Source organism: Citrus sinensis, chromosome 7, assembly GCF_022201045.2.
Source record: "Citrus sinensis cultivar Valencia sweet orange chromosome 7, DVS_A1.0, whole genome shotgun sequence".
In the NCBI taxonomy this organism is placed as follows: Eukaryota; Viridiplantae; Streptophyta; class Magnoliopsida; order Sapindales; family Rutaceae; genus Citrus; species Citrus sinensis.
The window spans coordinates 3,983,307-4,009,389 of NC_068562.1; the positions used below are offsets into that span (position 1 = coordinate 3,983,307).

General features: G+C 32.8%; 3 protein-coding genes across 7 annotated transcripts; 2 read left to right on the forward strand and 1 right to left on the reverse strand.

Moving 5' to 3' along the window:
• The first annotated feature begins 3,515 nt into the window (after positions 1 to 3,515).
• On the forward strand, positions 3,516 to 5,430 carry LOC102624536 (cytochrome P450 81Q32-like). The gene is made up of 2 exons (XM_006466474.4): positions 3,516 to 4,567; positions 4,706 to 5,430. Exons 1-2 carry the CDS (start codon positions 3,671 to 3,673, stop codon positions 5,330 to 5,332), a joined length of 1,524 nt encoding a protein of 507 aa, XP_006466537.2. The 5' UTR covers positions 3,516 to 3,670; the 3' UTR covers positions 5,333 to 5,430.
• Positions 5,431 to 6,785: 1,355 nt separating this feature from the next.
• LOC102624248 (cytochrome P450 81Q32-like) lies at positions 6,786 to 9,574 on the reverse strand. Its single transcript, XM_006466473.4, has 2 exons — positions 8,619 to 9,574; positions 6,786 to 7,688 (listed from the first exon to the last, which is right to left on the reverse strand). The coding sequence occupies exons 1-2, from the start codon at positions 9,516 to 9,518 to the stop codon at positions 7,071 to 7,073; spliced, it is 1,518 nt and encodes a 505-aa protein (XP_006466536.2). The 5' UTR covers positions 9,519 to 9,574; the 3' UTR covers positions 6,786 to 7,070.
• Positions 9,575 to 16,943: 7,369 nt separating this feature from the next.
• On the forward strand, positions 16,944 to 26,063 carry LOC102623204 (WD40 repeat-containing protein HOS15). Of its 5 annotated transcripts, XM_006466471.4 has the most exons (15): positions 16,944 to 17,268; positions 17,590 to 17,739; positions 18,254 to 18,394; positions 18,515 to 18,871; positions 19,640 to 19,734; positions 19,838 to 19,884; positions 20,671 to 20,821; positions 21,831 to 21,894; positions 22,392 to 22,550; positions 22,646 to 22,767; positions 23,633 to 23,707; positions 23,916 to 23,969; positions 24,075 to 24,148; positions 25,218 to 25,292; positions 25,558 to 26,063. In XM_006466471.4, exons 3-15 carry the CDS (start codon positions 18,379 to 18,381, stop codon positions 25,775 to 25,777), a joined length of 1,509 nt encoding a protein of 502 aa, XP_006466534.2. In that variant the 5' UTR covers positions 16,944 to 17,268; positions 17,590 to 17,739; positions 18,254 to 18,378; the 3' UTR covers positions 25,778 to 26,063. The 5 variants fall into 5 exon arrangements, with proteins under 5 accessions (XP_006466534.2, XP_006466532.2, XP_006466531.2 ...); XM_006466469.4 differs by lacking the exon at positions 17,590 to 17,739 and having other exon boundaries at positions 18,254 to 18,399; positions 18,523 to 18,871; XM_006466468.3 differs by lacking the exon at positions 17,590 to 17,739.
• The last annotated feature ends 20 nt before the right edge of the window (positions 26,064 to 26,083 follow it).

Here is a 26,083-nt window from a genome sequence, read left to right on the forward strand (position 1 = left end):
GTTTATATCAATTAGAAGAGATGAAATCAATCGGTTATTGAAAAAACTGTCGACTTATTCACGCCAAGAGTTTCCGAAGATGGAGCTGAAAACATTGTTTTTGGAGTTTACTTCCAGTATTATGTTGAGAATGGTTGCAGGGAAGCGGTACTACGGCGACCCTGTGGAGGATGAGGAAGAGGCGAGGAGGTAATTAGGGAGATTGCAAAAGATGCTTTACGGATCCAGGAGATTAGTTGCCTATATTGAACTACATCGGTAATTATCAGAAAAGAATTGTGAAGCTTACTTTGTGTTGGGACAAGTAGAGTTGGTAAAATTTAACATAATCTTTTATTTAGTACAACACGATATGAATAAATAAGTTTATGTCGTGAAAATTAACACAAATGACGTGTTATTATTTAATGAGTGATTGAGATGTGTTTAAAGTAATACCATCATTAATATGATAGTTACACTAGACCAATAAATGAATGACAAGCCAATTGTCACATTATCTAAATTTAAATATATACATATTTGTATAAAATTTTTGTAAATATAGTATTATTCTTTATTAAATGATGGTGTTCACTTTTAAGAGTGTGACCGAGTAGTTTTCAAGTAGATTTATTTAGTTGATCACCATGGATCGAATCCCTTATTTTTAGAAAAAAAAAAAATAGCAATGTTATTTTTAAATTTTTTTGGAAACGAATGTATATTCATTGCTTGTACACTAGTTCCCATTTTAATTACTCTCATTTCACAGGCAATTTTGGCAAGGGTGGTCTTGTAGAAATCAGACGTACTTTGATTTTCTCATCCACAGGTTTTGTTTTCAGTCCTTTTCGACAACTGAAGCGAAACGAGTCTTCCGCACAAAAACTATAAATCTAGGTATTACAACTTTCACTTTCCAAAATGCCTAACAAAATTATGTGAATTGATATAAGTTGATGAAATTAACAGGATCATAATTCCTAATAGATACAGCTGGCGAGAATTGTCAATTGGTTATAAAACCAGTTTACATGAGTGGGTGTCAGCTGAATTAGCTTAGTTTGTGACAGAGAGTTTTTTTTTTTTTTTAAAGTAAGGGAGTGGGTAAGCCCAAATACAGTTTTTAACTCCTTTATTACTCTTAAGAATCAAATCTGAATTTTAATAAAGGTTACAACTGCACTGCAAGTAATCCGACCACACCTTTAGGGACTAACGGAGAGTTACACCTTCAGAACTTACTGGGTGGGAATCAGTTTGCTGGTCGGGAACGTGGTTTGGACTTTGGAGGACCGGCAAACAGCACTTCAATGCTTAACTCAACTTTCCTATTAGAACGCATGCAAAAAAAAAAAAAAAAAAAGAATATTTCTCTCTTTAGAATGTTCACAATCTCAAAAGTGAATTATCCTCTCCTTTCAGTCATCCTCATACCTCTATTTACAAGCATTTCTCTAATAAGACAAGTTAGATTCATTTCAAATATTATTACTTCATCAATGCATGTCATATACCTCTTCATGTGAGCACTTCTGAAGTTATTGTGACCTCGTGTGCTTTATTAATGAGACACATATGATACCAATGGGCCTTTGGTCCAATGGGAGAAGCCTTGCACTTACAATGTTGAGTGCAAGGGTTCGAGCCTCCATAAGAGCATTATGGAGTTTAGTTTCAGTTCTTCCTCAATTATCAATTAATTGAGTGGAGCAGGCACCCCTCGAATATTAGAGAGGGTTTAAAATATCTGGGCATATACTTCAGTGTGTCAATGTATGATGGTGGTCCCAGTTATATAGTATGATTGTAAATATTAATTGTAATGTCTGATGTAATGTCAGTAATATCTATGTATAACAGACTCCAAAAAAAAAAAAAAAAAATGAGACACATATGAGGGTTATCTTCTATTCCAAACACTCTAGCTAACTTCGAAATTCATCCATAATTAATTATTTTTTTCATTTTAGCCCAGGTGGGACACATGGTATAATGTAGGCTCTTCGAAAATAGGACACACCTTATCTCTTTGGATGGTATAAAAGAACTAGGATGAATGAGAATGATATTTAGCGTATGATAAGCATAAACAATTTATTTTGCATTAAAATAATGTAGAACCCAATTTATTTTTGTTTCAATATTTTTAATTATGTTAAAAGTAGGTAGGGAGGGATGGATTTGACGGATTAACCCAAAAATAATTTTTGACTTCTATTTTTTGTGGAATCAAGTTCGGATGGCTAACTAAACAAAAGGACTGAAAACTACACGCTCGTGCAAACCGTTTTTCTTAATTTTATAAATCTAGGTTAATTGGAATTTCGGATGCTTGAATTCTAGCCATACAAATCAAATCAGAGATATTTTTTTTAAAAAAAAAAAAAAAAAGCAGACAGAGATTGATGCGTAGTGTTTCTGGAAATGGTGGTGGTAATGGACCTTTGTAGACCCAAAAATTTTACGTGGGGCCTTTCGGAATATTGATGAAGAAAAATGGTGCCTAAACCGACAATGCATTTGCGGCCTGTAGGTGTAAAATATCGTCTGGTTGAACAACTTTATGACTGCCATTTCATATTTGTCCCTTGCATGGGTTTCGTGTTTGATAAAGGAAAATGCTATTTTACTGCTTGTTCCTATTGGATCGGAATACACCTATGCTTGACATTAAAGAAAAAAAACATGTTTATAATTATCTGAGAAACCATTTTCGGATAATTTTTAAGATTAAAGCACAATGCAGCTTTATCAAATGGGACCTAATTGTTTCACAATTCTACTTTAAATGCTAGTTGGGACACTACTTGGCTACCCTTAGTGTTATTTTTAATGGATATTATATGTATATATATATTTGTACATGCATATATGTGTGGGTATAGACACACACATAAGTATTGAGTTGACATTCATAAATTGAATGATTCATAACTTGTAATTTTCTTCTTTTTTGTTTTTAAAATATAGAGTGGTGGACAAAATTCAAATCAATTTTTTAGTTCTCTCTTTCTTCTTAAATTTAAATTTAGACGGTCAACTAAATAAAATTGCTTGATTCATTACTTGTCAAATTACTTGTTAGTATATGTTACCATCTAATAAAGAAGCGGCATCTCACTTCAAAAGAACAAAGTTTAGATACTATTCTTTTGATGGCATAATATTATTCGAGCCATCTAATAGACCAACATATACTAGATAGTAACGTTAAGAGTTAGATGGTTGTGCTTCTTCTTCTTCTCTTTTTTTTTTCTTTTTTTCTTTTTTGCCTTTTTTCATTTGACAATATATAAACTGAAGAGAAGAAGCAGAGGATGACGTGCACAATGAGTGAAAAATATTATTTTGGTACAAAATTAATTTTTTAATGCATAAAATTAAAAAAAAAAAAACGTAATGGATAAGAAAGATTGTTACATATATAGTGATTTTGATATGAACAAAATTAATGAAAGCTTCACAAAATTAGCACGTTGGTCATGTACGTCAATATATTAGCACGTTGAACATGCAGATGCTGAGGAAATTGTAAAAAATAAGATAAAAGTTTGTCAATTCAACGCCACACTACAAGCGTTGCTACAAAGACCCAACTCCTCTCCACCTACAAATAATTCACCACAAAAACTCACTCGAAAGCTTTATCCTCAAACCAAAACAAAACAAGCGCCAAGCGAAAATCATGGAAGAGACAGCTCTCTACCATTCATCAATTTTTCTCCTATTCCTAATGCTTGCTTTCAAGTTGTTAATGTTTTGGGCAAGAAGGCGCCATAGAAAGCTACCCCCAAGCCCACCTGCAATGCCAATTATCGGCCATCTTCATCTCATAAAACCCCCAGCGCACCGCTTTTTCTACAACTTGTCCAAAAAATACGGCCCTATCTTTTCCCTTAGACTCGGTTCCCGCCTCATGATAGTCGTATCATCAGCTAAAGACGCCGAGGAGTGCTTCACAAAAAATGACATCGTTTTCGCCAACCGACCCAAATCACTAAGTGGCAAGCACATCTCCTACAACTACACCACCATTCTGACAGCCCCGTATGGTGACCACTGGCGGAACCTCCGCCGCATCACTGCCACTGAATTACTCTCCTCAAAACGTGTCAACATGTCCGTAGCAATAAGAAGAGAAGAAATCAAAAGGTTGCTTAAGAAACTGTCGACTTATAATTCGCGCCAAGAGTTTAAAAAGGTAGAGCTGAAAACGATGTTCTCAGAGTTAACGTTTAATATTACGATGAGAATGATTGCGGGGAAGCGGTACTACGGTGATAACGTGGAGGATGAGGAAGAGGCGAGGAGGTTTAGGGATACTGTGAAAGAAGTTTTAGCGGTTAATGAGACCTCAAATCCTGGTGATTTCCTGCCTTTCTTGAACTGGATTGGCGATTTTGAGAAGAGAATTTTGAGGCTCAGCAAAACAATGGACACAATTTTGCAAGGTCTGGTTGATCAACACAGAAATAAAAAGGCTGGTTTAGAAAGCATGGATACTATGATTGACCATATGCTTTCTTTGCAAGAGTCTCAGCCCGAGTACTACACCGATCAAAATATCAAAGCCCTTATGTTGGTAATTTTATTTTTTAATAATAATAATAATAATAATAATAACAACAACAAGTTTGGTGCGGTGTACTAATTTTAACGTCGTTAAAAATTAAAAATGTTTAGTATTTATTTCATGTATAATTTTTAACTTTGCATGCAGACTCTAATAATAGCGGGAATAGACACATCAGCAATCACATTAGAATGGGCAATGGCAAATTTAGTCAATCACCCAGAGGTGTTAAAAAATGCTAGAGCTGAATTGAACGCTCAAGTTGGCCAAGAGTGTTTAATTGACGAATCGGATCTGTCTAAGCTACCTTATCTCCGTAATATCGTATCAGAGACCCTTCGATTGAACCCAGCAGCGCCGCTTCTGATCCCTCACAGATCATCGGATGATTGCACTGTAGGAGGATATGACGTGCCGCGTGACACAACCTTGTTGGTCAATGCTTGGGCAATTCATCGGGACCCAGAGTTGTGGGATGAGCCCACTTGTTTTAAACCAGAAAGATTTGAAAGCAGTGAAAGTGAGGCTCATAAGCTCATGCCTTTTGGGCTTGGAAGGAGAGCCTGCCCAGGCGCAAGCCTAGCCCAACGCCTTGTTGGCTCGACGTTGGGATCGTTGCTTCAATGTTTTGAGTGGAAGAGAATCGGTGAAGACAAAATTGACATGACCGAGGGCAGAGGAATCACCATGCCCAAAGCCGTCGCATTGCAGGTTATGCGTAAAGCATGTCCTAATATACATAAGATTCTATTCGATAGTGATAAAAAGATTTGAAGCTCGCTTTAGTATGTTCTTTTTAACTAAGATTTATACGCAACGTTCTTGCAAAATGGAACCATATAAATCTCTTGAATTCTCTATCATAAGGCATATGCGATTAATAAAAATAATTTATGATTCTCAAAATTAGATTTTGAATAGCTACTCTTTTTTTGTTTTTCAAAATCTGCTATAGGATGGGATAACTTTGTCAAAAGTGATTTTTAAAAAAATTTACTAAACAACTAGTTTAATTTTTTACTTTTTAAAATTATTTTTTTGTATCTCTCAAAAGTAATTTCAAACAGACCCTTAATCATTATAATTTAATGTCTCTTACCGTAGTGACAATTTTATTTATAAAAAAAATGTCGACGCAGAGAACTTTTGTGATATAGTATTTTCATAAATTATTGCAAGATTTCTTTTGTTTGCACATGAATTCAAGCAAAATAATATTAATAAAAAAAATCAGAGACTTCAATTTCAAAAATACACCACGAAAGTCCTCGACTACATTTTTAGTTTATTACATTCAAGTTCTTGAGAATTTAGTAAAAAAAAAAAATTCAATTATATTTATTTTCATGGTTTTGCTTCTAAAACTTTTGTACATTATGTTGTTAGTAAGTGGCTATATTAGCCATTGGACTACAATCAGCAGTTGAGGGTGGAAGTTTGAGTCAGAGTATGAGGACTCCATTCTCCTCTCATAACTAGGTAAATGTAGGTATTTCTCTAACAAATGTGACATAAATAAGAAATATATCTTCCGAATATTAGATTTAGAGGGGTAGATATGTTATAATGTGAGAATAGAAATTTATATCATATCATAATACAATTGATTTGAGATTACTCCCATGCAAATTTATCATTATAAATATCAATAGACATTTGTTTATAAAAATATATCAATATACAAATAAATATATGTGAAGATAAACAAAAAGTGCAAACACATAAATTTTTCTTGTAATTAATCAGGATCCTTTTATTATTTGATATTTTCTTGAACAAAGTGCAATTTTTAATAGTTAATAAATTAAAAAAATAAAAGTAATTAAATTTCTAATTATACCATAGCAATACATGACAAATGACAGATTTTTAAAAATTTAAAAGAGGTTTTTTTAAAATTAAATTCTTATTATTCTTATTTAATTTTAGTTTATATTGAAACGAAAATATATTGGATGTCAAAGATGAAGAAACAACAGTAATATTTTTATTTATTTAATTAAATGATACTTATTGTCTCCTATGAATTTTCAAATTTGTCATCTCCCTGATTAGCGAATGGCCACAGCGCAGGGGCTAGCATCGCATGCTTTTCAACACCGCGACTTTTTTACAATTTAATTGGAGTATTTTTCTTATGTTTCTTTAGATACTTTGTGGTTTTTTTTTTTTTTTTCAATTTAATTCAATCCATTTCATACGTATAAATATTTATAAACTCAACGAATGATGATAATTACCAAAATCAAGCACTCTATTATGAAAGAAGGTTTTACAATCGAACTTTACAAATGAAGAATCTATTAACCAAACATTTAGTTCGCAACTTGAGAATAGTTTGAATGTAACACCTTTTTTTTTAAACTCATAATAATACATGAAAAAGTCGATTATGCAAAAACATACATAAACATCTCTTAGTACACTGCCTAAAATCATCACACAAATGCTTCAACTATTCTAACGAGCACAACATTGCCAAAAGAGAAATAAAAGAAATAACCACTCTGATTTAGTCAAAGAGTTCCGAAACATTGTTCACGATGGGGCGAGCTCTACACATAACCTCCAATGGCTTGGCTTTAGGCATGGTGATTCCTCTCCCTTCGGTCATATCAACCTTTTCTTCATCAATTCTCAGCCACTCGAAACATTGAATCAACGAGCCTAAAGTCAAGCCCACGACACGTTGGGCCAAACCCGATCCAGGACACGCTCGCCTTCCCAACCCGAATGGCATTAGCTTGTGGGCCTCACATTCTCCCTTCTCGAACCTTTCTGGTCTAAAATTGTTTGGATCATTCCACAACTTAGGGTCCCTGTGAATAGTCCATGCATTTACCAATAAGATTGCGCCACGTGGAACATGGTATCCTCCTACAGTGCAGTCGTCGGATGATTGGTGAGGTACTAGAAGTGGCGCTGCTGGATACAGTCGCAGGGTCTCTGATATAACACTCTGAAGATAATGTAGTTTGGAAAGATCAGGCTCGTCGATCAAGTACTCTTGGCCAACTTTACTGTCTAGTTCCGCTCTGGCTTTTTCTAGTACCTCTGGATTATTGACCAAATTGGACATCGCCCATTCTATTGTCACTGCTGATGTGTCGGTCCCAGCTAGCAGCATCACCTGCATGCATTATGCATACACATTTATTAATTTGCTTTCGACCCTTCGTTTATTTATCGGATAAATTAAGCTGATGCATATTATTAATCATCCAATTCAAGATTGTAAATTCAAATTTGAATTTTATTAAAATCTAGAAAAGTTATTACACCATATACCATTATTCTATTAGACTAAAATTTCCGAAATTTAATAAAACTCAAGATCTTGAATATATATGTATACATATATCTGCCAATAGTCAATAGAAGACATGGGTATGTAGTAATTTGATTGGCTAAAGATGTTTGGAACTTTCAGAACTGGGAACATACAAATTCTTCTTATATTATTTTTTCTTAAATTTAATTTATGATACAAAAAGCACCTTCTCACTAATTGCGTTCTTAGAAAAATATTTATAAATTATATAATTATTCTCATTTTTAAATTTCGAATAACAAAATTTTGTTTCTACTTTTGGTTTTATATCTTCTTAAACAAATTTCTTAATTATTCAGAATTAGTGGAGAATTATATGCTATTCGGTATCGCGGCTCAAACAAAAGGCTAGAATCCAATTTCATTTTTTTTTCAAAAACGACGACGTCCGACACCCTTGCACTATCATGATACTCTCAAGTTCGAAGTTACCCGTCCATGCGCGCATAGTTCAGGTCCAAGCTTTCAAGGATAAGCTCGACAAATTAATAGCCGCGATTATTATAGACGCTCTAATTCATGCATGAATCACAAACCACAAACTTCTCCAGGATGTGGATGCATAAATTTTAATGTTTGAGATATCAAAACTTGATCAACTTCTATTTTCTATTTTCAGTTTTTATTTGATATAAAGAGTACTGTTCCAGCAATTTAATCAATTAATTGATTGTTTTAATTTAAAAGAAAAAAAAAAAGATGAATGGATCGAGTTAAAGTTTGACTAACCAGTATAAGGCCTTTGATGATTTGATCGGTGTAGTATTCGGGCTGAGACTCTTGCAAAGCCAGCATATGATCAATCATAGTATTGGTGCTCTCAGAACCTGGCTTCTTAGTTCTGTGCTCATCAATCAAGCCTTGCAAAAACGCATCAGTAGTTCTACTAAACCTCAAAATCCTCTTCTTATGATCACCAACGTCGATCCACTTCAAGATCGGCAAGAAATCTTCTGCATTCGTTGCCCCACCATACGCCGCAGCTTCCTTAATGATCGTCCTAAACCTCCTCGCCTCCTCTTCATCCTCCACGTCATCACCGTAGTAACGCTTCCCTGCTACCATTCTCATCATAATATTAAATGTCAGCTCCGAAAGCGCTGTTTTCAGCTCCACCTTTGAAAACCCTTGGCGTGAACCAGTACTCAACAGTTTCTTCAGTAACCGTTTGATTTCTTCTCTTCTACTTGGTAGAAAAGTACTAAGACGGTGCGATGAGAATACTTCGATGGCGGTGATGCGACGGAGGTTGCGCCAGTGCTCACCGTACGATGCCTGCGTAACAACCGTGTAGTTATAGCCCAGGTGTTTGCCGGTGAGGAATTTTGGACGGTTGGCGAAGACGATGTCGTTTTTGGTGAAACATTCCTCCGCAGCCTCAGAGGATGAAACGACTATCACGAGGCGAGAGCCAAAGCGGAGGGAGATGATGGGGCCGTATTTTTGTGAGAGGCTTTGCAAGATGCGGTGCATGGGCTGCTTTATGAGGTGAAGGTGGCCGATGATTGGAATAGAAGGCGGGCTTGGAGGAAGGTTTTTGCGGCGGGTATACGAGAACTTGAGAGCAATAATAATAATATTGAGAAAGAGGAGCAAAAGAGCTGAGTAGAGGATGACTGTGTTTTCCATGCTCACTTGCTGGCTAGTAATGCTGGCTGCATGCCAAGCGAGTGGATACCATCCACTACTTTATACACAAATTAAATGAATACAGACAATAACGACAAAAGTTGAATCTCGACAAGCTTAGACGAGGGATCCAAGTTTGGATTGAGTTTTCCTGTCGTGCATGATCGCCATGTGTTTTAATAGCTGCTGTGGAGTGAGATTTTTTTTTTTTTGTCTTAATCATTGTGTATTTTGAAAATTACCCCAATTATAAAAGGTACCTTTAAATTCGTACCACAATTTAAATTAGAAGTTCTCGCTTAAATTGGGAGGCATAAGTTTTTCTAACAAAAGCAACTTTTCTACGACTCAAATTGAAAAATAAATCCAGTCAAACCACTTAAAGGAAACTCAATTACGAGTGGAACCAGTACTTTATTAGTTATTGTAGAGTAAGATTTAGTTCGGTGCGGTAGCCGCCCAATCCACGTCTTACACGATTTTCGTGACGTTTGTGATTTTACATCACTTTATCCCACTTGAAATAAAAAATTTCTTTGTGACAATCGCTTTACTTATTATTTATTTTAAAATCCGCAAGCAGATTTCAAATTCGTCCTTTAATCTCATGCCTACCGGAGTCTGGAAGATTCATAATTCGATGGCCATCCAAAATGAATAAGTACTCATCAGCGGAGGCCTTGTAAGTTGTGAAAGATTATTTATTAATTTTGGAAAGAGTTTAATTTAGCAATCACAAATGCCTTTGTGTGTCTTAAGTTTAAATATTTAGAATAATATATAAATATAACTAAATTATTAGATTCAATTCATGTGATAGAAAGAGAGGTTCTTAATCTATTCATTTTTAGTAAGTACATAAATATTATTACAAATAATTAATATATAGCCATGGTAAATTATAAATAATTAAAAAAAACACACACACACAGAGAACAATACACTTAAAACACTCAATAATTTTGCCTATTTGTTTGACGACTGGATCCGTATATTTTCTTCGTGTTACGTCATTGATTACGCAAACGAAGATTTGGATGATGACAAAATATGGGTAACGATGCAACGTTGGATCACAAGTTCACAATGAGAGTGATCGATCGTCCTTGCAATTGTTATTATTTTTCGTTACGCATTATCTTTTTATTTATAATATTTGATTGATAGGAACGCTAATGCTGGCTACGGGTGCAGATCATATCGTGCGATTCAGACAAAAAGCATTTAAGATAAAAGCAAATTTTACTATCTCATTCTTAGGTCCATAACTTTTAAAATAATTATTGTTACTTATATTATAAAAATAATCAGTTATAAAAAAAAATTAGTTAAGTATTTGATAAATTTTGTATTTAAAAATATTGTGAGTTTTGAAAGTAATTATGAAGGTTTGGTAAATTTCTGTTAAACTACTGAGAGAAAATAAATTACTAAAATATATATAATGTATGATAAAATTTATTTATGGATGTAAAAACATACACGTATAATATTTTTAATTGTGTATTATAATAATTTTTACTAAAAAATAATTTATAATAATTTATTTTTTATTTTAAAATAATTGATAATTAAATTTATAATATAGTGAAACAAATTTATTAATAATTTGACCAACAAATTGATAGTAATAAATTTATATTGATGAATTACAATAAAAATTTATTTAAATATTGATTTTATTTCCAATTCAAATAAGGATAATTTTGGTTTAGGTAATAATTTTAAGGTTATTTATGTAATTGTATTAAATGATAAAATTGATCCTCAAAATCCGAATCTAAAAATTATTCATTACATACTTTTCAAAATCAACCCTTCTTTTCAAAATCAGCTGTAAAAGGGGTTGATTTTGAAAAAAGTATCAAATACTAAAATTAGTTTTTAAATTTTCAAAATTATTTTTAAACCTCTCAAAAGCAATCCCAAATGGGCTTTTAAAAGAGTTGGATTATCGACATTCCTCCAAAAATTTTTAAAAACCCTTTTCTATTACAATAACATTGAAGGACAAAGATAATTGCCAATTCATCTATTTTAGTATCTTACCTCTTTTCAAACTCTTTTATCTTCTTCTCATTAAAAAATTTCCCTCAAATTCTCTGTATTTTTATTTTATTCATTGATTAACACATTCTATTCATTATAAAAATCCAATTTGTCAAGCAAAATTATTGTACAATATCAATTGTCCTAATTTTTAGCTTTATTAGAAGGGACCTTCTAGCCGAGGGAACAAAAGATATATCATTAACAAAATTTAGTCACTCTACTTCAAGTGCAATGATCTCATATTTGATTTCTTCTAAATGCTCATGAGCGGTAGTCATGCCATCTTGCACGCCTCTAATGACTTTTTCTAGTATGTTATTATACTATGCATTTGCTTCTGCTTTATTAGTTCCGATGGCTTCTATTTTCTCGTGAGTACTTCTTAAATTTGCAATTCATTATCAAATAAATTTTTTTTAAAAAATCATGATGTTTTTTTTGTAAATTAATTGTTTGAATCTTGGCATTTTTTTTTTCCTTTTGATAATTTTTCCTTCGGAATTATTTCAAACTCATAATAAAACTGTTTACATCATAGTTTCAAATATATTAAATCCGATTCATTAGTTTGTATTAAGAAGATTATCACCCACATAAATTATTTGTGCAAAGATTTATATAATAAAAGTCTAAAACAACTTTAGAAGTGAGAACATATTAGGAAATCGAAAGATTAACAAACTATAGATAAGGGTAATTTTGACATTAAATGAAATATTATTGAAAAAAGAGTTTTGAGAGGATTTTAGAGGGATGCCAGTGATCCAACTTTAAAAAAAAATGGTAGGTGTTTTAGCTAGTATTTGGGAGTTTGATTATTAGTTGGCCTCATGGTTTTTTATTCGAGTAATGCTATTAGAACCCTTTAATTATCCTTATAACTCCGCCTTTATTATGGAATTACATTCAAAGATAATCATTAATTATAATTAAACTCATCTACTATTTCTCTCTCATTTATTGTAATAAACCCACATATAGCAATGGATCTAAATAAATTATTGACCATGGGTTAAATTAAATAATAACAAGATATAAAAACTAAAACTTGAATGTGTAATTTTGTAATTCATTTATAATTATTTTCCAATTGTTATATGTTTTGAAAACATTGTGCAATAGACTCATTATCAAAACTATTAAATATATATTTTTCTACATAAACAATCAAATTATCATTCGTCCATTCTTCTCCGATCAGATTTTGAAGTTCATTCTTCAATTTCATTATTGAAAATATTCTCTATTTTGTGGCTATGGAAACTGGAAGCATGAATGGTAATGTCACCAACAAATATACTAATGGATACATCTTTTCTTTTCTTTTCTTTTTTGTTCTCAACCATTCTTTTAGCAAGGTCACCTATTCCCTTTAATTTTGTAAACCCACTATTATAGTGCATATCTATTATGTATGTTTGAAACTGTGTTTTAAGTACTGTAAGCTTTATTGGAGAAAATTCCTTTGGATAAAATTGAGCCAAACATGCTAAATTGTCCTTATCAAAAGCAGCCAATGAGTCATTTGGACTTAGACATACCAAACAAAGAAGCAATTTCGTATTCATCTTATTGAAATAATTATTTAGCTCTTAAAGTTGTAAATCTAAAACATAAAAAATATATCAACTCGATAATGATGTGTGTTTTAGATCTCTTGACCTTACAACATGATTGAACACACGATAAAAACACATTATTCATGTTAGGGACATCAATATCATGCTTCAAACAAAAAAAAAAAATCTCACAAAGTAAATAATCTTATCTATCATCTCTCATCATTTGTAAGTTTTTCTTACATATTTCAACCAATTGAATGGCATTTAGACTTTACAATATCTTGTTCATTTCTTTAAAGTGCTTGTGAAAACTCATCTGAAAATAAAACTATATCTCTCATCAAATATAGACTAAGTATAAAATTAAAAGATTGTATAAATTCTGCTAAGTAATTTGCTTGAAATCTCTATTCATAGAGTTTTACTTATCTTTTGCAACTATCTCAAGCACACTAAATATATGTGGAAAAAAAATTATAAAAAGTAATGCACCATAATGTGAGCTCTAATGTGTATCATTAAAACATTTCAATGTAGCCTATTTGTTTTAGCCTTGCCTACTTGGTAGATCATCTTTTTCAAGTGCTTCAACAACTGAAAGTGATTGATTTGCTTCTCTTAAAGAATATTTTGGCCACTTACATGAAGTCATAACAATATTACCAATTACATTGAAGAAAGAATTAAGTTCATCGTGTTTCTTTGCCATAGCCACAGTAGCTAACTTTAGTTGATAAGTAAAATAATAAATATAACAAACACACCCATTCTCATTCATAATAAGTGTTTTAAGATCATTGAACTCTCCTTGCATGTTGTTAGCCCCTCAAAATTTTGCATGAGCAATCTAGATATACTCAGTCCATACTTAAAAAATAAATGAAAAAAGAGTTTCCTTGAGCAAGATTGTAGTGGTACTAGTAACACACTTAACACTTATAAAACACCCAATAACAGATTCATTCTTATCTACATATCATAATGCAATAACTATATGCTCCTTCATAGATACATCATGAGATTCATTGATCAAAATAGAAAATAATGCATCACCTATATCTCTAATAATAGTATTGGTGGTTTCAGTAAAACAAGCCTTCACATTATCATTTTGAATTGAATGCGCAATGAACATGTCATTTCTAGGAGCATTCTTCAAAGTAACTATTTTGAGATATTCATTGATATTAGTAGGAAATCTTATAATCTAAAGATAATTTCTTTGGTTACTTGAATTATCAGAGTCAGTATGACCATGAAATGCAAGCCCCTGTTCAAAAAAAAGTCAAGAAACATCAATGGATGCTAACAAGCGAGTTTTATATTTTTTTATATCTTGATTAGAATGTCTGTCAAAAAATATTCGAATATATTGTTTTCATTTAATTTAAAACTTCACAATCCCTTATGGCCTTGTTGTGAGCACTATTAAGACCTTTAATATACTCTTCCAATCTTTTTGAATTCTTCCAATTTGAGAACTCATTTTTTGTAAATGTTTCACACTTGCTTACTCACCAATTTTGGTCTGAAAACATAATAATAACAACAATATGCATAATTCTTTTATATACTATGTTCTAACCAATTTTCATACTCATTGAACCAAACAAGATTAAATTGTCACTTTTGTAGCCCAAATTTAAACTTACAAAAATTGTGGAATTTAGGTTGGCAAGGACCCATTTGTAAATATATTATATGAACTTTATCTCAAACGTCAGGATTGTAAGAAGAAATTAGGGTTGTTGTCCAATATCATGAGGAAGTTTTGACAATTTTAAATTAGACTTATTTCATGTTTTTGGACCACTATCATCTCTCTTTGGAAATTGTGGCATCACTAGTTTTCTTTTAAAATACTTTCCTCTATCTATTTCATAATTATCTAAGGGAGTATTTATATAAAATAACTTTATTATAATTAAAAAAAGATTAAGGTGGCGTTTTTTTTGTCTGAAATCTGAATACACTTAAATTAGTCTGAATTATGAATAGAGTTGAATGTCTGAATCTAAATGATTTTTTTTTGTATGAATCGACAAAAATAAATGTTAAATTGTTTTTTTTAACTTAAAATTTTTTTAAAATTGATATTTTTAATGTATAACTAGTAACTATAAACAAAATCACAAAAATTTGTAAAGGCTAGAATTCAATCACTTAAACTATTACATTTTGCATAGAGATATATTAATACAAGTTAAAATTGCCATAAATTTGATATGTGAAAAGGAATAAAATACTCAATTATTTACTTAATTCGAAAAAAAAAAATCTGAAAGGGATATGCTTACCTCATAGAAAGATGCTGTAGAGACAAACTCACTCTGCTGACCCCACCCAACCCAACAATAACTAAATAAATTAGACCCACCTTTTGCTTTCTTCACTAAGAATAACGAATGAATGAAGAAGCTTGATTGCTTGTAGCTTGCTTTTTTGTTTAACACATTCTCCAATTGCAAGTGTTGGCACCCACGATTCAATAACAAAATATTTTGGACCTTCGGCTTTGATTTTTAAGTCAAAGTAAGAATGGGGCCACCTACAAATTTGATGGGCTATTTAGAATTCAATTGATTTTAATTTTTTTTTAAAAGGAAACTTTTTCCTAGTGGCGGCTAGTGGATCCACCTCTGCCATGCATTCCATTATTTATTATTTTTATTTTATCTGCAAACTCTTTCAATGCATCGACATGTCATTTTTTTCCTACTTTTATAAGTTTGTGACTCCTCATCTCCAATTATTCAATTGAAATAATCTCTATTTCTTTTCTTTTCCTTACAGATTTATAATTCTTATATCTTTCTAAATTAATTAATTATTTTCGTACTTAAAGTCTACGTTTAAACTGAAACATGAATAGGCTTATTTTACATCAAATTTATCATCTAGAAACGTTGTTTGTGTAGAGGGTAAAGAACAAGAGTGTAACTAAAAAGACCCCATTTTTATTTCAGGAGTGAGAAAATTAGGAAAAAAGGTAAGTAGTTTTTGGTAATTAAAACAAGTATAATTGAAAAGAGGCAAAGTCTTTTAAGAGGGAGTTACAAGCTCCATTCTTTGCAGTCCAACAAAAACATTACTCGTTATGCTTGGTTAATGTCTGGGCCCAAACATAAAAGAAAGACCTCTTCAAAGAGGGAAGCTTCTAACACCCCCACAAACTCCTTGTAACACCCCTTTTGAATTTTTTTTTTCTTAAAATACTCCACTTCAATTTATGAAATATTTACTATATATTAAAATCAATCATCTTACCATAGAATTTTACTCTAAAAAGAAATTTTGTTTTACTATTATTTACAAAATCCACAAAAGTCTTAAAATTTTAAATTATTTTTTCTTATTATATAATTTTTATCTCCACAATCCTAAACTCTCATAATTTTCTCAAGAATAAATATTTGTAATTAAAATTTAAAAAATATAAATAGAAAATTATAAAATGGGATGGATTTAAAAATTTTATAAAATAATATCTTATTTAAGTGCTTAACTGAATTTTTATTTAAAATAAGAAATGAATTAATTTGTCTTTGTTATTTAAGCAATTTCAATTGAAAAGGATTGTATAAGAAATTATAAGGAGTGTCAAAAATCCTACTTCTATGAGTAACAACAATTATAAGCTTACATTAATTGAAAAAAAAATATTGAAGGAGGTATTTCAACTTAAATTTTTGATTTAAAATTTTTCATAAATTTTGAACCATTAAATCCATACACAATTTAAGGATGATTTTAAAAATAACAAATAAGATTTAATGATACCATCAAATTTTATGTTCAAATTTTAAGTGAAATGTTGCCCGAACTTAAAAAGGAGCGCACAAATGCTCTTTTATCATACCTATTCTAAACGGCGGTTTCAAAGGCCTCTTCGCCTCTGCAAATATAACAACGGCCACGCTTTGCCCGACTCATAAAAAACCACAGAGAGAAAAAAAAAAAAGCAAAAAAAGAAAAACGAAAATCTCTTTTTGTCCTGTTACTGTTGCTGGAGCTTGACCGCATGATTTTTTGACCGTTTATCCCAGCCATTGATTCGGACGAATTTCGTGCAACGATGAGTTCTATCACTTCTGAAGAGTTGAATTACCTAGTCTTCCGCTACTTGCAGGAATCAGGTAATATCTATTCTGAAAATTTATTTCAAGTTATGATTTTGATTTTTTTTTAAGCAAGACGGATTTTCTTTATCTAGGGTTTGTATTATACTTCCAAGACTACAACCTAATTTGGCTGTTTTAGATGGTTTCTCTTATTCAATCACTGTTGAATTAGGTTAGGGTTGGATTGGGAGAAAAAGGTATAATCTTGGAGATGATTTTTGTATTTTGTACTGTTATGGAATAACGTGCACGAGTGTTTAGATCCATTCATGATTTTTTTTAAGGGTCATTAATATGTTGCCGTGATAATTTTTCATTTTCGTTTGTTTGTTTCAGGCAATGTTCCCCTAGGGTTTGCTATTACAGGATGCATTTAGTTGATTGATTGTGGGGTTGTATTTGTTGTTGATTGGTTTAAGCTGAAGTTTTCGTTAGCAGCAGATATGGCGTGACCATCAATTCCTTTGTTTTTTGCTGTGTAAATATGTGCGTGACGGTGAATCTCGCTTAGTATGAAGTGAAGATTAGTCACTGAATTTCATTAGAGTAGTGAGGCAGCTTGGCTTTCGTATTTATTATGCAAACTTTAGCTTATATTTTACAATGGTAAAAACTTTAGCTTATATTTCAGCCTGTTCATTGGTTTCAGATGGCCAATATATAGAGAAGATTAACAAATTATTGTATCGTCTACTGTTTGCAAATTTTAGAGAGAAGCCTGAATTGCTAGTTCAATTAACAGTGAAGATGTAAATTACTCTGCGCTTGCATGATGATAATGTGATGTGCACTGAAGTAATATACTTAATTGCTAAAAATATAGTCTTGACTAATTTCCATGATTCAATAATGATCAATTACTAATGTTTAAATGCAAAGTGGATTTATATGATTCAATAATGATTAGTTGTTAGTAGAGCTGTAAAATTATGGCTTCTCCATGATTTTAGAAAATTATATTTAAGTATTTTCTCACTTGTAGCAAATCTCACTCCTGCAGGGTTACTACACTCGGCTTTTGTTTTAGGATATGAGGCTGGTATCAACAAATGCAATATTGATGGCAATTTGGTTCCACCTCGTGCTCTGATTACATTTGTACAAAAGGGGCTTCAATACTTGGAGATGGAAGCAAATTTGAGTAATGTTAGAATGCAATTCTTTCGGTTTTGATACTCTCTGTATTCACTTGTGTCCCTATAGGTGTTTTTTTTTTTTTTTTCCATATCTTAGAATTGTGGTGATCGGTGTTTTTTTTAAGCTTGCCAGAGTGATGTAGACATGGATGAAGACTTCTCATTCTTACAACCTATGGATCTCATAACAAAGGATGTCTGTGAACTGCGACAAATGGTGAAAGAAAAAAAGAAAAATCTAAATGGTGACAGAGATAAAGAGATTGATGTTGACAGGGGACATGAAATAGAACATGGGCGGGTAAAAGAGAAGGAAAGACTTGATAGAGAGAAGGAACGTGAAAGGGATAAAGAGAGGGTAGAGAATGAAAAGGAGCCAGAGAAGCAGCATGAGAGTCACCCTGATAAAGAAATGTTAACTGTTCAAGAAGAGAAAGTTAATTCCAAACCCGAAGAAAATGGAGTCTTGCGGGGCGAAAAAGGTTTTTTAATCTTTTCTGTTTGCTTGTAATGATTTTCTCTTCATTTTTCTTGCCCTCTATAGTTGTGGTTTCACCGCATTGTTTTCTTTATATTTTTCTTCAACTGAGTGCATGTGTGATTTATAGATGCTTGCTATTGAAAGTGATTGATGAGTGAGGTAATAGGTCAAGACAGCATATTCTTAAACAGCAAGGAGAAACTGGTCTGTTAAAGAGCAACGTCATAGTCATTTTACATAAAGTATAGTTGTCTGAAAACCTAAAATATAAGGGTGTTTTTGTTTGCATTTGACTGAAAATGTTCAGAGTTTTTTTTTTTTTTTAATGGTAGTATTTACTCGGCTTTGTGATTGACCCCTAAATAAATTGTGAGCTCGGATGGTCCATTGATTGGGGCCTTTAAAATTTTCTTCTTGTTATTATTGAGTTGTCTCTTTAGGATAATATATCTAAAAGTTTACACCTCTATTTTAGCACTCCAAAAGAAAGTCTGGGGAAGTTAAAAGACTGAAGGTGGTCATATCTACTTACTACTGCTAAGAGTTACTGATTATTTTTTACCACTGTGATTATGAGAAAAGCTTCTAAAACTAGGGTTGTGTGTGCATTAATTATTCGGGAACAGATTAGTTACTAGACATTTGTCCCATAGAAGGATTCTGAGTTCCTTTTTCAGTTGGTAATCGACGATTTTACAAATGATTTATGAAAGATAACTACTCTCAATTCCCCTATCATAGTTATGAAATCTGTGTATTTGTTTAATAGGGCCAGAACCAATGGATATTGCTACAACCTCAGCATCTCAGTCTTTTGAAATTCCAAATTCTGATGTGACAATTTTAGAAGGACATACTTCTGAGGTTTGAGCCTTTTCCTGTTCATCATTTTGTTTGATTCTTTATTTGGTTTTTCTTGTCCTATGTTTCAGCTTTATGCTGGATAACAGTGTAACCATGCTTGCAGGTTTGTGCATGTGCATGGAGTCCAGCAGGTTCTCTTCTGGCATCTGGGTGGGTAATTTATTTCTAGATGAGCTTATTTCAGTGGGAATAATTCTTTTATTGTCCTATTAACTCCCTGTTATATGTAACACTTCCATTTTCAGCTTCAATTTCTAATTGTTTGGGTATTCTTTTTTTATAAAGGCTTTTTTAATTCTGTTGCTCCATTTTTTCCCCGGGGGGGGGAGATTATGGTATGGATATTGAATTGCTAAATATTCAAACTAGATAACTATGGTGCCTCTGTCTATCGCAACGGAGGAGTAATTTTTAGCTTTATTTAAATTTTTTTGGGTTGTTATTTTTGATTGATAGAGCACTGCTGTTCATGCCAAAAAACTCAAGCGAAAACAAGTATACTAAGTCGTGCTTTTTGTATTGATTAGGCTTAGGAAATTAAATCTTAAAGAATTATTGGAAAGTTTGTACTGTTTCTATTGCATATGTAACATGGCTTATATATTTTTACAAATTCCTATGAGTTCCTTTACTAATTGAGCTTCAGTATGGGTTACTTTCCACCCCTTTTTTAGCCAATTTGAGCATAACTGTCTAAATTTTTGTACTTGCCATTTGATGTTGGAAATGGTTTATGATTTAGGCCTGGAATTTAAATCTTTGTTGTTGGATTTCTTGATTGTTAACTGTCCTGAATTATACGGTGTAATTATCCCCAATATTTTGGAGCATTTTCACATCTGCCGAGGTAATATCCTGCAACTAGCTTCGAAAGGTTGCAGAATTTTATCCTTATTATCCTAACACCTTACATTTGATCCTTCCCTCATCTTCTAGTTCGGGAGATTCGACAGCTCGTATTTGGACAATTGCTGATGGGACCTCCAATGGTGGTGCACAAAATGGTCCTTTAAATGTTCTGGTGCTGAAGCATGTAAAAGGAAGAACAAATGAGAAGAGCAAGGATGTCACAACACTTGATTGGAATGTGAGTTCTGTCAGTCTTTTCCTAAGGTTTTTGACAACAGTTGTTTACTTTGCATTAGTTATTGTGAATATTCATTTTCTTTGAACCAATAACCTTTTGTCAAGGTATCTACTCCGTGAAATTGGCCTTATTGTTGATAATTCTATTGTGCAAGAAATAACTTGTTTGCTTACCTTTTTCCCCTTTGGCCTAAGACATAATTAGAAAGTTTAGTTGATGAGTTCCAATGAAATAAGAAACATCCCTGCCTAGAAAGCAATATTTGTAGCACAGAAATATCCCTGGCGCTGAATAAAGGAAAACTGGTCTACCTTATTCAATTTTCTTGCAGAAATTGCGTTGCTAGGAATTTGGTTATATATTTTATTATGCAACTTTTTTTGTGATGGAACAATGTTTCAAAAATGGAAATACTGGTAATGGAGTTCAGCAAATTAGCCAATTTAATTCTGAATAACACTCACTTTGAAGTTAGTAAGTCAGTCTTGCATACAGTTAAGAGCTTGTTTGATTCAATTACTTGTGGAAAGGTAAATTTCAGCACTTAATTATTTTAAGTGTCTTTGATCTTGCATTTGTTTTCAGCAATTACTTGAATTGTCTATTCACATTTATTTCAACAATTAATGTTTTAAGTTTGTATTCGATTATGGTGATGGAAGGGGTCCCAATGTTCCAATTCTCAGTATTCTTTGGTGTAATGGTGGCACTATGGGTGTGTAGTTGATGATGAAAATTTACAAAATAAAGCAAAACTTTTGCTGTCAACCGGATGTATGCTTTTCTGAGAATAAATTGCTGCTCTCCTTAATCGATATTTGAACATCATGTTCTAATATTCTCCCTTCTTATGAAATTCTTTCTCTCTCTTACTTGCGCTTTCTGTAGAAAATTGTTTTCCAGTTGTCATCTGGGATCCTAGATAGTGCGCCAATACCTGACTATATACTTTTCTTTCTCTTTTATGTGCAATGGAAGAGTTCAAAATTTTTTGCTTACCTGAGTGCAGGGCGAGGGGACATTACTTGCGACTGGTTCATATGATGGCCAGGCAAGAATATGGAGTACAAATGGTAAGATGTTTTTACTATTGATATTGCATCGGTGGGTCATGGTGTTTCCAAAGTAATGAATCCTTTGCTGATCCTAAGATCCATCCTCATATCAATAATAATGATGACTTAACCATTGTGCGGAGAAGATGGTTATTTAGGGACGAAACAAGTGGCTTGATGACACCTTCACTTTTTAATTCTTTTTGCGTTCTATATTCCACCCTCACCATTATGTTTTATGTCCTACGGCATTTGATGAGAAAGGAATATGTATAATTCCATTACCTCCATGTCCCCATTCTACCTACCAAACAAGTGGAAGCAAAGATGCTACTTTTTCATGTCATCTATTCCTTCTAAACATTAAGACTTAAGTATTGGCCAAAATAAAAGAAAATATATCTTTGTGATATAGTACTCATAGTTACGTCAATCTTGCTTTTAGTTTAGTTTTTTTCCCCCTTTACTTTGGAGTCTGCAGCTCTCCTTATGGGTTGTCTTTTTAATTGATCTAGGCGATCTGAAGTGTACCTTGAGTAAACATAAAGGACCCATATTTTCCCTTAAGTGGAACAAGAAGGGTGATTACCTTCTCACCGGAAGCTGTGATAAAACTGCAATAGTATGGGATGTGAAGACAGAGGAATGGAAACAGCAATTTGAATTTCATTCAGGTACGCTGTTTGACTACACTTTGAGTGTCCATGATGTATATCGGCATTACACTCATTTGTGTCGGGATTAAACCTTCATAATTTGTTCTTTTTAGGTCCAACGCTTGATGTTGACTGGCGCAATAATGTTTCATTTGCCACAAGCTCGACAGACAACATGATATATGTGTGTAAAATTGGGGAAAACCGCCCTATTAAAACTTTTGCAGGGCATCAGGTTTGATCTTGCATTCTACCCATCATTATTCTGTCTTAAAACTTCAATGTCGTTACTGAAGTGATATTGTAATCTATTCTGCTTTTCCTCTTCAAGTAGAGTTGTCAAATTTGTGGTTTGCTTTATTTCAAATTCAATCTCTCTGGAATGCCCAATTCAAAGATGGTGCGTGTGTCTGAAGCTAAAACCCAATTGTGTGGTTCTGGTTAGCTGCCTTGCTACCAATCTTGTGTCATTACTACACTAATAGACAATGTCATGTATGGTATGCACAAGCATGTTTTAGGGATTGTCTGCTTCTGTGGACAGTTTGTTCTCCATTTTATAATTCTGTTTGCAACTAATGCAAGTTTCTGTTACTATACGAAAGAAAAGAGAACGACTAAAAAAAGGAAATGATATCACTATGTTTATATATGTTTATATATAGACAATGGTTTGTCTATGCAGTAAACTAAAAATTGAGTTAATTTTCTATGTAATAATTGGGTTGGTTAAGCAAATAAAGGTTGGCAGGTACAAAGGCTTGATTGGAGCATTCAGATACAATGGCTTGGGCATTTTTTCTTTAGATTAAATGGTTCCTAACTGGTGTTCTATTGTTTCTGGTGGATCAATGTTTTCATCAGATCAAAACAGATAAAACATATTTTGCATTGTGCGAGCCTTCCTATTGGGAACATTTTTACTCACTGGAGTGTAGATGTTTTAACTCGCTCACTGACAAATTCTTTTGTTGAAATGCTGATGTTAAACTACAATTATGTTGAATGTCTGAAAAGTATTAAACCTTTGTAGGCCAAAATATTCATATTGAAACCATGTGATGCTTTTTAAGCTAATCTTTTGAACTCTGCAATTTCAGGGTGAGGTTAACTGTGTTAAATGGGATCCAACAGGTTCGTTGTTGGCCTCTTGCTCAGATGACGTCACTGCCAAGGTTATTTCTGCTACATTTCTCCTTAACTAATAATTTTCATTTGGCTACATGATGTAGTTCATTTTTTCACTGCCAACCATTCTGTTTTCATAAAGGGGAGCCTTGTTACATTAAGTATTTTGGCTCCAGTTGTTAGTTGGGCCAGTTGGGCACTAATAATTTCTCTTCCTAGCATTCTCTGAAGTTTGTTTTCTTATTGGATTTTCAGATATGGAACATGAAGCAGGACAAGTATGTTCATGATTTGAGAGAGCATTCCAAGGTACCACTGATATGTTAATTCCTCGATCATTTCTTGTGCATATGTTCATACACGTGCATAATTGTTACCATTATATCGTAATAATTATGAATAATTGTGTTGCAGGAGATATATACTATCAGATGGAGTCCTACAGGATCAGGGACGAATAATCCTAACCAGCAATTGATCCTAGCGAGGTTAATACCATACTTTTTATATTGGATATGTTCTATATATTTTAAGTATTTTGCAACAACCGAACGAGCCAATTTACCACTACATTTGGCATGTAGTGACGTTGAATTGTGAAGAAAATGTAGTTTGACATCATTAAAATGTAGGTTGACATTGTACTGTAGATGATGTTTGTACAAAACTTAATTAGTTATAATTTATATCCATTGAATTTCACTGTTGTGTTATTACCGTTTTGATTACCTTTAGCATGTGTGTGAAAATTTCTCAATCATAGGAGGGTATGTATTCCTGATGTGTGTACTACTTTTTTGTGAATTTCGTACTACCAGTAAGTGCTATCTGTGTTAGCTGAGCAGGCACTTGTATTGGAAAGTCAATCATATTTATTGATTTGGAAATCTCTGACTCTTGCAATTGATTCTTTTGCATAAATGTAGTTTGCTGTCTCTTGTTCTATATATTTTAAGTATTTTGCAACAACCGAACGAGCCAATTTACCACTACATTTGGCATGTAGTGACGTTGAATTGTGAAGAAAATGTAGTTTGACATCATTAAAATGTAGGTTGACATTGTACTGTAGATGATGCTTGTACAAAACTTAATTAGTTATAATTTATATCCATTGAATTTCACTGTTGTGTTATTACCGTTTTGATTACCTTTAGCATGTGTGTGAAAATTTCTCAATCATAGGAGGGTATGTATTCCTGATGTGTGTACTACTTTTTTGTGAATTTCGTACTACCAGTAAGTGCTATCTGTGTTAGCTGAGCAGGCACTTGTATTGGAAAGTCAATCATATTTATTGATTTGGAAATCTCTGACTGTTGCAATTGATTCTTTTGCATAAATGTAGTTTGCTGTCTCTTGATTGAGGAAAGCTGACGTGCTTTTCATATATTTGGAGTGAAATGAAGACTTCCAATGTGGAGATGTTGACATTGTTATACGTATATAGTATTAGTTATATAAAACGTGCACACACATATTAAAATATAACTAGAGGTGCAATATTTTATTATTACAATTGTATTTCTTACATGCTATAGTTTTGTTTTTATGCAGTGCTTCTTTCGACTCTACAGTAAAGCTTTGGGATGTAGAGCTAGGGAAACTCCTCTACAGTTTGAATGGACACAGGTACATTAACTTATGGCTTCTTTGTATGTGAGCAACTAGGGAGATTGGTAATCAATAATGTTTTTATTATCAATAATAGGTCTTATAAACGTTGATAATGGAATAAGTCATTACTTTAGTTCTACTGGTTCTTTTGAGATGAAATCACAAGCAATTTGGATTTGTTTAAGTCTTGGATCCAAATCTCTTTAGCCCACTTTCCTTGTTTTCTGATGAATGATGATTGTGGTTGTTTCTAACAAATGCGTGGATATTAAATCATCAGGGAACCTGTGTACTCGCTCGCATTTAGCCCTAATGGGGAGTATTTAGCAAGTGGATCTCTTGATAAATCCATGCACATCTGGTCACTGAAGGAAGGAAAGATTGTGAAGACGTACACTGGCAATGGCGGTATATTTGAAGTATGTTGGAATAAGGAAGGTGACAAGATTGCTGCCTGTTTCGCCAACCATACAGTTTGTGTTTTGGACTTCAGAATGTGAAGATCTCAATGATGTTGGGACTCAGATGTCCTCCAACCTTGTTGGAAATGTGGGAAGCTGTTCCTGCTTCTTTAACATTCAGTCTTATAACTATTGGGTAGATTTTACATTGCCTAGTAGATTAGGTGTAGGCATTAATTATTAATTCTGATTTGTTGTAAGTTTCAAGTGACGGCTCACTTAGTTGTCAACGGGATGTTGTCCTTTAGGGTATGAATTGGTAACAAATTGTGTACAGAATTATTTGTGCGGATTTCATTAACTTATGACTCGGTGTTCTTTTAAATCCTTTTCTTCTTTGTCTTC

Coding starts and splice junctions, on each gene's coding strand:
- LOC102624536 (XM_006466474.4), top strand. CDS start 3,671: ATGGAAGAGACAGCTCTCTACCATTCATCAATTTTTCTCCTATTCCTA. Junction 4,568..4,705: donor ATATCAAAGCCCTTATGTTG/GTAATTTTATTT, acceptor CTTTGCATGCAG/ACTCTAATAATAGCGGGAAT.
- LOC102624248 (XM_006466473.4), bottom strand. CDS start 9,518: ATGGAAAACACAGTCATCCTCTACTCAGCTCTTTTGCTCCTCTTTCTC. Junction 7,689..8,618: donor TCATCAAAGGCCTTATACTG/GTTAGTCAAACT, acceptor TAATGCATGCAG/GTGATGCTGCTAGCTGGGAC.
- LOC102623204 (XM_006466468.3), top strand. CDS start 17,208: ATGAGTTCTATCACTTCTGAAGAGTTGAATTACCTAGTCTTCCGCTAC. Junction 20,822..21,830: donor TCACAACACTTGATTGGAAT/GTGAGTTCTGTC, acceptor ACCTGAGTGCAG/GGCGAGGGGACATTACTTGC. Junction 22,551..22,645: donor GCAATTTGAATTTCATTCAG/GTACGCTGTTTG, acceptor TGTTCTTTTTAG/GTCCAACGCTTGATGTTGAC.